The sequence below is a fragment of the Medicago sativa genome, chromosome 3 (assembly GCF_051527215.1).
Source record: "Medicago sativa cultivar Bolivia chromosome 3, Bolivia_mono, whole genome shotgun sequence".
Taxonomy (NCBI): Eukaryota; Viridiplantae; Streptophyta; class Magnoliopsida; order Fabales; family Fabaceae; genus Medicago; species Medicago sativa.
The window spans coordinates 88,533,845-88,549,010 of record NC_140751.1 but is presented as its reverse complement, the minus strand read 5'-3'; the positions used below and the strand labels follow the sequence as shown (position 1 = coordinate 88,549,010).

The 15,166-nt window shown below is 30.7% G+C and overlaps 2 protein-coding genes across 2 annotated transcripts; both read right to left on the bottom strand.

The window, feature by feature from the left end:
* Window positions 1-26: 26 nt before the first annotated feature.
* Window positions 27-6,910, bottom strand: LOC146941576 (peroxidase P7-like). The gene is made up of 5 exons (XM_085755396.1): window positions 6,610-6,910; window positions 3,739-3,930; window positions 3,485-3,613; window positions 1,327-1,363; window positions 27-712 (listed from the first exon to the last, which is right to left on the bottom strand). Exons 1-5 carry the CDS (start codon window positions 6,826-6,828, stop codon window positions 321-323), a joined length of 969 nt encoding a protein of 322 aa, XP_085611522.1. The 5' UTR covers window positions 6,829-6,910; the 3' UTR covers window positions 27-320.
* Window positions 6,911-11,980: 5,070 nt separating this feature from the next.
* Window positions 11,981-13,718, bottom strand: LOC146941575 (peroxidase P7-like). The gene is made up of 4 exons (XM_085755394.1): window positions 13,420-13,718; window positions 13,023-13,214; window positions 12,773-12,938; window positions 11,981-12,646 (listed from the first exon to the last, which is right to left on the bottom strand). Exons 1-4 carry the CDS (start codon window positions 13,636-13,638, stop codon window positions 12,255-12,257), a joined length of 969 nt encoding a protein of 322 aa, XP_085611520.1. The 5' UTR covers window positions 13,639-13,718; the 3' UTR covers window positions 11,981-12,254.
* Window positions 13,719-15,166: the final 1,448 nt, after the last annotated feature.

Here is a 15,166-nt window from a genome sequence, read left to right as displayed (position 1 = left end):
ATTGAAAATTATAGGAAGTTATTTCATTTCCAGAAACCGATATATTTCGGATTAGTTGTTTCTCAATCTTGTATCAAACATGGGTATGCTCATTGCCCACTCATGTATTCTCATGAATGTAATTCATAACCTTTAGACAAACATCCCCAAAAGATCATAATAAAACTAAGACAATACACAACCCTCGGAAACACGCATAATTAAAATGATAATCAAAACTTGTTTAACAACTTATTTTGCGCACATGCACCCACACATCTATATAATACAATTTTGTATGTGTATATCTTGGACGATTAATATCAGTTCAAACTTAAATATTAGTTAGGTTTTCTGCAGTTCTTTCTAATCTCTCCATTTGATCCAGTGAGTGGTTTAATATCTCCCATCTTGATCATAGCAGTGGTAAAATCAGAGAAAAAAGAGTTTTGATTATTAAAATAGCCACTCACTATTGAGTTGGTGGACCCGCCGTTGAAAAGTTGTTGGTCTGAATGAAGAAGACCCTTGTTTTGAACAAGGTTCCTGTAGTAGCAGTTGTCAAAAGAAGTGGGAGTATGGAGATCAAGAGGTGCCAAATTATTGTCCCCTGATCCTGATGTCTTTGGGCATTTAGATTGCCTTGTGCTAGCAAAACAAGTATCTATGTTGTTCTCATTGTAGATTCGAGCCCTAAATGTTGTGCACCTTGCTTGTCCAATTGTGTGAGCACCTAGTCAATTAATTAAGACACCAAATTAGTTATTTGACAATTATTAGTTCTTCTCAATTGAGAAATTACAGGCAAAATTACACAACTCGGCCATTAACTTAATTTCATGTAACACTTTCGCCATTTATCTTATTTTTTATCGATTTCATCTTTTATGTTATAACCAGATAACGCTTTCTTCCTTTATCTTTTTCTTTTTTCGATTTAGTCATTTATGTTATAAAATATCAACATTGTTATCATTTTTTACGAAAAAATAAAAAAAATCATAAAAAAGAACTTATAAAGAATTCATCAAACTCATAAACGCATCCAAATGTTCATCATATTAATATAGAAACCCAAATTTCACTAAAAAAAATCCCATAAAAAGGATAACATTGTTTACATTTTATAACATAAAAGATTAAATCGGAAAAAGAAAACGATAAAGGACAAAAATGTTACATGATTATAACATAAAGGATGAAATCGGGAAAAATAAGATAAAGAACGAATGTATTGTTTGAAGTTAAGTTAAGGAACGAATTGTGTAATTTTCCTTAAATTATATATTTGAATTAAATATAAGTAAAAAAAACTATATGTATATGTCTAAAGCAATGCAATTGAACCTGACAATGCGACTAAGTCCTTGGTGGAAAGACCAACTGTAACACCCCGTTTTCCCAACATAAAAATTTCATTTAAAAATCAGAGTATTTTGATCACAACGGAATGTCACATACTTCATTTAAATCATAAAATGGATAATAGTAATTATCCTTCAAATTCAACATCATGAAAAATCTTAAACTATTGCAGCGGAAATTAGTTCAACGTTTAAAAGTCTTGGCACGCAGGCCTTATTGAAAAATCTCATAAATTAGTTCATGAAAGAGACACGTAAGGAATAGAAGTAAATGCAAGTCCCCATCCCGTTACGTATCAGAGCACCTAGACACCAACTGAGAGTCCACTCATGAACGCCTCTAATCTTTATTACCTGCACATTACCCACGGTCGAGGCAACATATACGCAGAAGGGGTGAGATTTCATAGTCAATACATTAAGCATATAATCCAATAAAATGCATTTAACAACTTAAACATTAATAACATGTCAACAATTAACAATCAGTATATTTTTCATTTCATAACAAATACAATCATCAAATATCATTACTAATTTTCATCACAAATCATAATCAACTTAACACTCAGCTTGACGACACAACTCATCTTTGACCATGCAACTCTATCAACTCAACAACAACTTGACAACTTAACATCATGAACTTCTTGATATGCAAATGCATGTGGTACCAATCAACAACAAATGAGCATAATAGGCTCTTCAACGTGTGAGCACAAAGGCTGCCGGGCCTAAAGCCCCCAACTTTAATGAGCACAAAGGCTGCCGGGCCTAAAGCCCCCAACTTTAATGAGCACAAAGGCTGCCGGGCCTAAAGCCCCCAACTTTAATGAGCACAAAGGCTGCCGGGCCTAAAGCCCCCAACTTTAATGAGCATGCAATGAACTCGACTTCCAACAACTTAGACAACGACGTGTACAACTCATACGACTCATAATCATGGACAACTTCTTAAATTCCAACAACATAGACCGACTCATGCAACCTCAAGACACTACAGTCGACAACAGAAAACAGCAGCAACATACAACAATTAACAACACTGGAATGTGTTAACATTCACATAAGGAATTAATCAATATAAATAGCACAAAACATCATTATAGCATTCATGCAGCAACACTTCTAGTTTCAGTCACCATAACAGACTTCTGGAGCTTATGAAAGCATCCTAAACAGCTCTCTAACTTACTTCTAAGGTCATCTCAAGACTACACGTGCGAAAGGATCGCATCGGGACAATTTTGGGCAACTAACAGCCTAACTCGCAGTGGCGAGTAACTTCACTCGCAATGGCGAGCAAAGTGTGCATTCTGGGTTCCTACGTATTTACTCGCAGTGGCGAGTTATTCTGCTCGCAGTTGCGAGCTCACAGGTCACTCGCAGTTGCGAGTTGTGTTGCTCGCAGTTGCGAGTTCTGGGTTCTAGCTCGCAGATGCGAGTGTTCTTGCTCGCAGGTGCGAGCGATGAATGTCAGTACGGCCAGAAACCTAAAAATTCCAACTTTTCACTTAATCTCCTAATTCTAACCTCAATTTAACATCTAATTATCACCTTATGGTATAACTAAGTTCTGTACACTAATTTAGCATCAACCTAACATCTTTTCATGATTCAATCATCAAATTCGGTCTTAAACCTAATTCCCAATTCTCACCAAAACTTAACCTAATCATGCTAAATTCATCCTATAGAATCATACCCTTAATAGTAATGAAAATTAGTCTCACCCTTACCTGATAATAGCAGAATCGCAGCTCTCCCTCTAGTTCTCCTCTTTTCTGACTTTTCTCCCTTTTTCTCCAAAAACGTACGTATTCTGTTTTCTAACTTTTGTTGTCTATTTATCTCTTCTAATTACTCTTATCACTACTAATTGCTCATCTCACATCACAGCCCAATTTTTCATATTTTTATTTTATTTATCAAATCTTATTTTATTTAATAATAAAATAAGTCATAACAACATAGCAACTTCACCACAACAAAATACTCCACATTATGCAGTTATAAATCATATAACCCACTCAACTTCATGAATCATAAAATTCACACATATCAATCATGAAAATCACGTAAATCATATATATAAATATATTTTTAAATAATCGAATAATTAAGACGGGCGTTACACCAACATTCTTAAACATTGAGGTGAGTACATTAAGGTTGGAAGTTGGTGCTGGGATGGCAGTGTTCGCAGCAGATTGACTAGCAGTCGTGGCATCTCTTCTTCCAAGTTTTACATTCCAGGTTGGGCCACCAAGCTATCATGTAAAGTAAAAGCAAGACAACAATAAAAATATTAATCAATTTACATTTCATGGTTAGTGTGTGAGCTAGATTTTGATCGGTGAATAAATTCATTGATATATGACTACAATATACTTACAATTGCAACAGAGTCTGTGGCAGCAATGGCTAGGATATCAGCACATGATACAACTCCTGGACATATGTTCTCTACGGCTGTCTTTATGTTGTCAATGACATCGAATCCTCGAACAGAGTTCCTATTCGGGAGTGCGTTCTTCTCTCCAGTAAAATTTGATGTGTCATCTAGTAGGATTGACCCATCGCACCCCTATAATTGCAAGTAAGTATATTATAGTTTAATCATTATGCTTCCTAGGCATCAACTAAAGTAACAAGAATTTCATCTCGTATTTAGGTGGATAAAATTCAAATCTTCTTGAAGACAATGGTAAAATGAAGCCGCTTTAAATCAATAGTAGTAACACATACAAAGTAAGGTTTTTATATCACATGCCACTTTCACCATTATTCTCAATATTTTTATTATTTTTTCTACTTTTTTAAAATTAATATTTTATTTGACACAAATATCTCAACAAACTATATATATTGCTCTAATCTTATCCACTAAATATTTTATGTATGATTTTAATTAATTTATAATATTTTATATAGCATAAATATCTCAATAAATTACTCATTATATTTGAATATTCTAATTTTTTTAACATGTTTTTATTTATAAATTTAATTATTTAATCATAAGTTAAATTTAAATAATATCATATATTTTTTATGTAAGCATATCACTCCCATTTTATTTAAGTTTAATTTTTTTGTATTTTTTTAAATTAATTTTTTATCTAACATAAATATATTAACAAAATACATATATAAATTTGATTTTTTGAAATAACATATATTAATTTGATATTATCCGCTATATATTCATTTAACGTTTTAATTGTTTCTTAAACTTTAAGTAGCATATTTTTATTTAGATTTAACCATTTCATTAAGTAGCATTTCTTTCAAAAAAAATTAAGTGGTATAGATATCAAAATAAAATACACGTAAATTTTCATTGTATTTAACCATATTTTTAATTTATACTTTTATTTTAACATTTATTTTTCAATAAATTAATTATTTAATCATAATTAAATTAAAAAATTTACTTGAACCAAAAAAAAAATTAAAAAATTTACTTTATTTTATTTTTTTTCCATGTTAATTTTCATAATTGTTTACATTTACAAAATTAAATATTTTTTTCAAACATAAATATCTCGACAAACTAGACCAATTTTAAGTCACATATACATTTCAAGATATTAACTTCGGAGCCAAATGTTTTAATAGGGTTTGATTTATTATCACTTCTTTATCTTGAACATCTTAATTAGGTTCTAATTTTAACTACAAAATAATTTCACTTAATATTTTTTTAAATATTATTTAATTTTGTATTTAATTTATTATGCACATGTCCTACTAACACTTTTTTTTTTATGTAGAATAAAATAGCTCAACAAACTAGATATCTAAATTATCATTATAAACTTTATGTACAAAAATCATTACTTCAACTTTTGTATCAATTAGTTCAGAGTACTTAAAATATAAGTGTATTTTATGTACATGCAGTAGTTAAGTTATCCACTTTATCCCTATGATGATTTGTGGGGAAAAAAAAAACTTAATACCCATATGGTGGGTTTTATCCTTGCATATCATGCCTTTTTGTTTGTCATCCCTAATAACTCTTACTATTACTAGCTATTTTTTTTGAAAGGTCTATTTTATTTTTTGTCTAAATCGAATGTCCTCTACATCCGACGGTAGAAATTAATCTCTCGAACCGGGTAGGACCATAATGTTTGGCAAAGTTCTCTTCAAGAGACATAACATTGTTGCATTCATGGAGTTGGAATCAAATCCAATAACCCATCACTTCTGGTTAAGCTTGATGAGATGTCTTACCATCATCCTAGTGCTTTTGAGTGACAAGTCTATTAATATTATTTTTGTTATTATTATTGTTGTTGTTGTTGTTAAAACTGATTATATATATACAAATTTTTTGTTCTTTTTAAATATAATCCGACATGTTAATTTTAATTTTTTATTTGTTTCTCAATTTTTATCTTCATTAAACTCCGGTTTAAATTATATTTAAGTAAGCGTAGCTTTTATCAAATTTAATAGACAATTGTCAATGATGGTTGACTCAATTAATAAGAAGTTGACTGATGCACAAGTTCATGAGTTCAATTACCGTTGTCGTCGATGTGATAACATCTTTGATATGGGTGGTCTTTAATTACCTTTGTAAATCTTCTTTGAACTTGAAGCTTGCCCTGATCTGGTGAGCACCCAGAGTTCACTTCAACGTTTTGTAACAAATTTCTTTTTACGTGTGTCAATTCTATTCATTCTAAACCTATATTTTTTATTATTTCAACTTATTCTAGGATTTTATATTTTACATTTTATTGATATATTAATAGTTCATTTAATAAATTTTAGGTTATAATATGAGTAATTCTTTTTTTATTTTATTTCTTAGATATATGAATTTCAAATGAATATTATATACAAATAATACAAAACGTAATATTATATACATAACCCGGACAACACCGAACAAATATACTACTCCCTCCGTTTCAAAATGAGTGTCGCTTTAGCCAAAAAAATTTGTTTCAAAATGAGTGTCGCTTTCAGTTTCCAATGCAATAATAACTTTTTCTTTTCAATTGTACCCTCCAATTAATAATATGCACACTACTTCCAAAGCATTACTTTTAAAACTAACCAATAGTTAATAAGGATAATTTGGTAAAATAATCATTCTCTTTCTCTTAATCATTGCATTTCTTAATATGTGTGTAAACACCTAAAACGACACTCATTTTGAAACGGAGGGAGTAGTATCAATAAAGAAATTGCTTTGAAAAAATATATGGTGTTATAAATGAAATTAGTGACACATGTGAAGGCTTACATTGACAAAGCAATCGTGGAAGAACAATCGGAGAATAGAAGCACCCATTCGTGCCTCCTTTGATATAGCGGATTGCACTTGGCGTTGGACAATGGAAGAGAGTTTGGGACAAGTTTTTGAGTAAAAGTTTGTAGAGAGTTGTGCATTGGCACTCCCTATTATGAGGAGAAATAGAACCAAACTGAACATTGTTAATCTAGAACAACTTAAAGGAGCCATTGATTAAATCCTCTAAACAAATAAGTTTCACTATGCTAGCTCTTGTGATTTTTCTTTGTTCTTGAGAAGAGAGGTGTGGTTTATCAATTTATAAAACTAGTTCCATATTTATAATGGTTTTTCTTTTGCAATTATTAAGCGATCTTTTCGTAAAATAGTGTTATGATAACCTCAAAATACTATACTATAGTAGTACTAATTATTGTAGACACAAATAATTAGATATTTTGCTCATACATGCATGTTGCGACATGTGTTCAAGTTCGAATTCATGCAATTAATTCAAGTCCAAATTTTTACAATTAGTAGATTGTACATAAATTTTACGGTAGACACTCAATATGATTTGTGCTTCATATGACTTTTCATAGACGTGTCTTCTAATCTAAATTTTTATATTATAAAGAAAATTTCACGAACAAATTCACTCTGATTTGTAAGACGAGAGAAAAACTTCTAAGAATCGAAGATGAATGAAATAAAGAGAGTACACTATCTTATATAGCCAATATTATATGAGATTCTTCCTAACAAAGTAGTGAGTTATCAATCTTCTAAAACTAATAAGTCACTGCTTAATAACAACATAGTTATTTATTTTTATCAATGATCCTTTTTTGCTGGATCATTGCTCTGTTGTGTCTCATAGCTATTGCCTCATTGTTGCTAGAGACTATGCTCATAACACAATACTCATTAATTTATGATTATGACGGATTAGAAAAATGGGGTTTTTTAGGTGTGTGTGTTTATGATTTGATTCGATCATTTTAACGATAACAAAGATGCAAATTAAAGCAGCGTCGTTTTTTCCACGAGCCTAACTACTCTGTTTCTTGGTGTGCCTTGTCAAATTGTTTATAATTGTTTGTGTCCCACATATTTTTCATGTGATATGTTCGAATTAATCTAATAATAATTCATTAATACAAAACATGCTCTATAAAGATTAAAATTATTTTGTCAAAAAAAAAAGATTAAAATTATAATCATACTATGAGCTCGTTTGCTATAGTTTTTTTTTATAAAAAAATCATTTTTGTAAAGAAAATAATTATTTTAAGAGTATTGTATCCGTTTGTAACAACTTTTTAAAAAATTCATAATCTAAAAATATATTAAAATCGTCTTCAAATGAGAAGTTGCTAAAAGCAGTTTCTCAAAAATAGAATTTTTTTAGAGGATGGGGAAAATAAGATTCAGAAGATTGAAATAATTTTGTAACAAAAAATCTCTTTTATATAATTGTATTCAAACAAACTAAATTATTTAAAAAGTTAAGCAGTTTCTCAAAAATATAATTTTTTTAGAGGAGGGGAAAATAAGATTCAAAAGATTGAACTAATTTTGTAACAAAAATTCTCTTTTATATAATTGTATTCAAACAAACTAAATTATTTAAAAAAATGATTTTTATTATGGTAAACAAACGTAAAATAAACTCTGATTTTTTAACAATTAAAACTCAAAAAAATAATCTCTAAATTATTCATTGTCAAGGTCACTTTTATTTTAATCTCTAACAAACGGGTCCTATAGTGCAAAAAATATACGAGCATGTATATAAACTAGGATTTACGAAATTGAGATTTATCAAACATGAAATTAGGTGAGAGAGAGAGAGAGAGAAAGAGAGATGAAACACACAAAAATGTTAGTGGCGACTAGTTTGGTTCTTCCTCAACTGATACTCATAATGTCTCAAACAATCTTCATATGGTGCGACGATAGAAAATGTTTATGTACGATATATTGAGAATCATATCCTCTTGTAATATGATGATCAATTAGAGTTTTCCATTATTCTGTTAATGAAACATCTAAAAATCCACTCATATTGAGCCCATATAAATTAATCAAATAATTAAACTAGAGGGAGGTATGTGTTAGTTAGATAGACAAATAAGGGGAGTTCAATGTTCATTTTTAAACTAGAGGGGGTTTGTGTGTTGTTTAAAGAAACCTTTAAGAAAGGTGAATGTAATTTATCCTTTAGTTTTTATATTTATGTATTGATAGTTGAAAACTTTGCCTAATATTTACATTTAAATGGAGCTCAATTTGAATTATGACATCTCTCCCTAACTAAAGTTGAGCGATACTTGGTCACAAACTCGAATATGTCTAATTTAGATATGCACATAAAAATACATGTCAATTACTCATTTTTAAAAGAGAAATGCTAACAAGTGTTCCTGAGGCATTAATTAAAGTTTAAAAATAGATAAGTTTGAATTGAAAAGTTGTGTAAATATTGCTAAGACAAAAGTAAAACCTTGTATTTCTAAGAAAAAGTTTCTATTAAGGGGTTCCTTAATCAATGTTCCTAAGACACTCGTCAGCAAGACACTTTTTAAAATATACATTATTTAATTCATTATTTTATTTTTATTTTTTTGTCATTTATGTGTGTCCAAGCTATTTTATTCACTAAAGCCAAACAAGTGGACACATCTCTTAAGTAAGACCCCGAGTCTTATAAGATCCCGAAAAAGATTCTCCCTAAAGGGGGTACCTAATAGGTATCGGGTCTTAAATGGTTAAGACCTTCTCATTGGAGATGGTCTTAAACCCTAAAAAGAAGTGGGTGGACACATAGGCAACTCAGAGCCAAAATAGAAACGGTCTGCTTCCATGTTCATTTTCTAATATTTAAAGGGAAATGTTAACTTGCGCTCTTAAGGCACAAGACAATGATTCAAATATAGAAATCATTTATTAGAATGTGTGCATTGCATTTAATATTTAACTTTTTAATGAATTGAAATGCATAAAATATTAGAAAATATTTATTCTTTTGAGTTTCTTTCCATATTTAAATTAGTTTAGCCAATAGCATTGACTTAATAATTTTTGGTAACGAGTGTCCGAGACCTTTTTTATTAATTTCAAATTAAAAAATTATTATTTAAAAAAGTTAAATACTACAATTTTTAATTTATTGAATACACAAATTTTACGTAAAATTTTATCATTTAAGACTCTTAATGAGTTTTCTCGGAACATTCATTATCCTTACAGAAAACAACTATGTCCTTATAGAAATTTTTCATCTTTATTACTCTTTTCCACCATAACAATTCTAGTCTTTTGAGGGTTGATATGTGGGAATAAAGACTCTCACGTTAAATGAAAAAAGTAAATGTCAAACAACATGTATAAGTGATCATTTTTTTTTATGGCACACATCAAAGAAGTTTCAACATCTTGACGCCCCTATTTAGATCACAAACTTGCATTATTAAACTTGACGAGCAGATTTATATATTGAATGACTTAAAGTTTTATATTAAAATGTGTTTTAGATTTCTGGTTATTAAATAACTATAGTTTGAGATTCATGTAAACTTTCAGTTTAGGCTAAATTAATGCAATGGTCCCTCAACTAATTCTCAGTTTACATTTTGTTCTCATAAGTCTTAAAATCATCATTTTGGTCCATCAACTATTGCTTCATTATTCAATTTGGTCCTTTCCGTCAAAAAAGTAATTGTGTCGTCAAATATCTTCAGAAGTCACTATTCCTCTCTATCTCTCGTACCTTCACTCCTCTTCTCCATAATTTTTTTTCCATAATTATTTCACTCTTATTCTCTCAAAACAATACAAATCCAAAGAAACAACACAACACAAATCTGTTTCTGCACAACACAAATCCGAAACAACACAACACAAATCCCACCTCCGCCGAACATGAAAACAGCTCCGGCGAGATCCGAAGTGAGTTCCGGCACTGTTCAAATCCAAAGTTGAAAATGATGAAGGATTGAGGAGGAAGTTCCAATCATTTCCATCAGATCCTAACTTGTCACTTTCCACCTCCATTTCTTCGCCGGAATTTCACCGGAAATTGATGTTTTCGGCAAATGGGCCGGTGAATCGGGTGAAAAGTTTTTAGTTTTTTGTTTGAATAAAGTGATGGGTCTTTTGTAGAAGATGGATTTATTTGGTAGTTGTAATAAAAATGATGTTTTTGGTAGTTGTTGTTGTGATAGGTTTGTGTTTGTTGATGATGTGTTTGAATGAGTTTGTTAAAGAATTGTTTGTTGAGGAGGATTGTTAAATAATGTTGAAAAGGTGAATGTGTTATGTGGGTTGAATGTTGATGATGATGAATGTGGGTTGAAGGTTGTGTTGCTGTGTTGAGTTCTGTCGCTGGAGAAGAAGAAGAAGAAGAAAAATGGTTCTTGATGATGAATAATGAAGAATTAAGAACAAAGATGATAATGATGATTCTGGGACATGTAGGATACCAATTGTAATTATAAATCAAATGTTGAAGTTTTTTTATGGGTTTATTATTGATAGAAATCAATGGTGATGATGATGTTGTTGTTGTTGATGATGGTTGATGTTTTTGAATTTTTTTGAAAAAATGATGAAGATGATGATGAAATTGATGAATGTGATGTTGAAGATGATGAAGAAGAGTGAAGAAGAATACGAAGAAAGGGGGAATTAATTAGTTGTTGTTGACTCATTGTAAGATAAAATACACCTGCGTAATCTAATGGTTCTTCTTTTAAAAAAAGATCAAATGGTTTAAATTAAAATAATTAATAGGATCTATGGTGGACCACTCTTAAAGTTGGTTCACCATAGACATTTGAGGTTAAAGTTAATGGCCAAAGACCTTTTTGAAAACTATAGCAAAAGTTGAGGGACCAAAATGATGATTTTAAGAGTTATGGGACCAAAATGAAAATTTCAGTTTAATAACAAAAATAGTTTCTGATTCATTTGGGGTGGGGATAGGTATGAAATTCTTCTTAATTTCAGGTTGTCAACAATAATGAGGAACTTTTAATTTTGATAAAAATAATAATTACAAAAATAATAATTGATATTTTACACAAAAATTATCTATTAATTATAAGCCTTCCTTGTTCTTTCTTTTTTAAATAAAGTTTAGGGGATTCTTGGCCAAAAAAAAAAAAGTTTAGGTGGATTAAGCTTACATGGACTCGCTGTCAAGGTAGACTTTAATACTTCCAGAGTATTGACTGAGTTGCTTATATATTAGTCATCAACAAGATTAACCGGAGTAAAAATCGCAATATTATTTTAGCAATGAACTCATAGACACAATATTCATTTACGCGAAACATAGAGACACAATCAAACATTAAAGTAAAAAGACAAACTAAACCCATTTTATAAATTAAAATCACAATTGAACTTGTAGATTACCAAACTAGTTTCCGTTCTTACAATTTTGTAAATGAAGTAAAAAAAAAACATAATAAAACTAAGACAATACACGACCTTCGGAAGTACCTCATAATTAAAATGACAATTCAAACATGTTTAACAACTTATTTTGCACACACGTGCACATACACATCCATATAATAAAATTTGTATGTGTATATCTAGAACGATTATGTGTATATCTAGAACGACTAGTACCAATTTAAACTTAAATATTAGTTGGTTTTTCTGCAGTTCTTTCTGATCTCTCCATTTGATCCGGTGAGAGGTTTAATATCTCCCATCTTAATCATAGCAGCGGCAAAATCAGAGGAAAAAGAGCTTAGGCTAGTACTATAACCACTCACTATTGAGTTGGTGGACCCGCCGTTAAAAAGTTGTTGGTCTGAATGGAGAAGACCCTTGTTCTGAACAAGGTTCTTGAAGTAGTTGTTGTCAAAAGAAGTAGGGGTCTGAAGATCAAGAGGTGCCAAATTGTTGTCCCCTGATCCTGATGCCTTTGGGCAATTTGATTGCCTCGTGCTAGCAAATGCAGCATTTATGTTGGTCTCGTTATAGATTCGTGCCCTAAAGTTAGTACACCTTGCTTGTCCAATTGTGTGTCCACCTGTTCAATCAATTAAGACTTCAAATTAATTATGTGTTCCTTCTCGATTGAGAAATGAGTATTTCAACCGACTTTAAATATAAGTAAAAAAGTACACATATTTTGTCCAAATCAATATAATGATACCTGACAATGTGACCAAATCCTTGCTGGAAAGACCAACGGCGCTAAACATTGAGGTGAGTGTATTGAGGTTGGAAGTTGGTGCTGGGATGGCAGTGTTAGCAGCGGATTGACTAGCCGTTTTAGCATCTCTTCTTCCAAGTTTTACATTCCAGGTTGGACCTCCAAGCTAAACAACACAACATTTGCATGGTTAGTGCACTAGCTAGATTTTGATTGGTGAATTAATTCATTGGTATATAACTACACTTACAATTGCAACAGAGTCTGCGGCAGCAATAGCAAGGATATCGGCACATGAGACAACTCCGGGGCATACGTTCTCTACGGCTGTCTTTATGTTGTCGATGACATCAAATCCACGAGCAGAGTTTCTATTTGGGTTTGCATTCTTCTCACCGGTAAAGCTTGATGTGTCATCCAAGAGAATTGATCCATCACATCCCTGCAATTTCAATGCGTACAAATATAATTTCCTCATACGATAAGTCAACGAAGAAAGCGTGTTGAAAAAATATATATGATATTAAAAATTAAGCTACATAATATGTGTGAAAAGACTTGGTGTGTATTTCAAATATTTAGAACCTAAAAACTTATCAAAATTAATTTTAAATATTTAGAATCACTTGAATCAAATATGCACTTACATTGACAAAGCAATCGTGGAAGAACAAGCGGAGGATAGAAGCACCCATTCGGGCCTCCTTTGATATGGCAGTTTGTAGTGTGGATTTCACTGTGGTAGAGAGTTTGGGACAAGTTTTGGAGTAAAAACTTGTAGAAAGTTGTGCATTGGTACTCCCTATTATGAGAACAGATAGAACCAAACTGATCATGGCTAATCTAGAACAATTTAAAGGAGCCATTGATTAAATCCTCTTACTCAGAAGTTTCACTTAGCTAGCTCTAGTGTTTCTCTTTGTTATTGAGAAGAGGGGTGTGGTTTATCAATTTACAGAACTGGTTCCGTATTTATAATGATCCTTTGCAATGGAAAGGGTTGTCTATGTCTAATGTGTAACACGTAGAATATGGACAAGTCATATATCTATGCATGGGAAAATTAAAGCCATATATTATCTTTCAAAAAAAGTGTTACGAAAACTTCAAAATAGTAATTAATTTATGATTATGATGGATAGGAAAAAAGGGGTTTCTAGGTGTGTGTACATGATTTGATTCGATCAATTCAAAGATAACAAAGTGCAAATTAAAAGCATAGTCATTTTTCTACGCGTGTAACTACTATGTTCCCTTGCTTTGTCAAAGTGTCTACAATTTACAAATGTTTGGTAAACCATATTTCTCCATGAGGGTCCCATTACATAATGACAAATGATATTTTGACAACCACTTTTTGACAACTTTTGAACAACTTTCTCTCTCATACTCACATGATGTTGTTATCCTCTCTCTTCCTTTTTCTCTCTTCATTGTTTTTGACCAATAAAAAGTGAAAAAACAAGGTTGTCAACAAAATTGTCATTAAATGGATGTCAAAATATCATTACTCTTACATAATATTGTATCATATTTTTATGCGATATATCCATGCAAGTTGCAAAACGACGGAATAGAGAAAAAAAATCAAAATTTGAGTCCATATATCAAAGATTCCAAGGACCAATAAAACAAGCATAATGATGCGTAAAGACTTAAGTATAACAGAATTATTATAGTACTAATAGAAGTGTAGACCGATTAGAATATTTGATGGTTGTTAGATGGGTTTATTTTGGCAAGTTAACCAAATTAAAATAGGGTTAATTATGTTTCTAGTCCCTATAAAATAGCGACCTTGTGAGTTTAGTTCTTACTTAATTTTAATAGCATTTTTAGTCCCTAATTTTGTTTTTCTGCACTGAGTATTAGTCCCTACTCAATTCAAATTTGTTTAATTTATGCTTAAATTCTTAAATTTTTGAACAATTTTTTGCAGACATGTTTAGAACATTACTAAAAGTTCCTCCGCAAAAAATTATCGCAAAATTTGATTTCTACATCCAGATTTTATTGCTTTTTATCTTTAACTTTTGTCGTTTTAAAAAATTCATATTTAATTCATTTCATGTCAGAAAATTCTAAATTTTAGTAAACGAACCTTTCATAGTGTTCTAATCTTGTCTTAAAAAAATCGTTCAAAAATTTAAGAGTTTAATGATAATTAATCAAACTTTGTTTTAGCAGGGACTAAAATTATAAGTAATTTTTTTTATAGGGACTAAAAATGCTATTAAAATTAAGTAAGGACTAAATTTACAAGGTCGCTATTTTATAGGGACTAGAAACATAATTAACTCATTAAAATAATCTTGATAAAAATAACTTTACCAATTTCATTCTATAATTATCAATCCATGTCACAACGCGGTTTACCTTATGGTGTGAATGCCA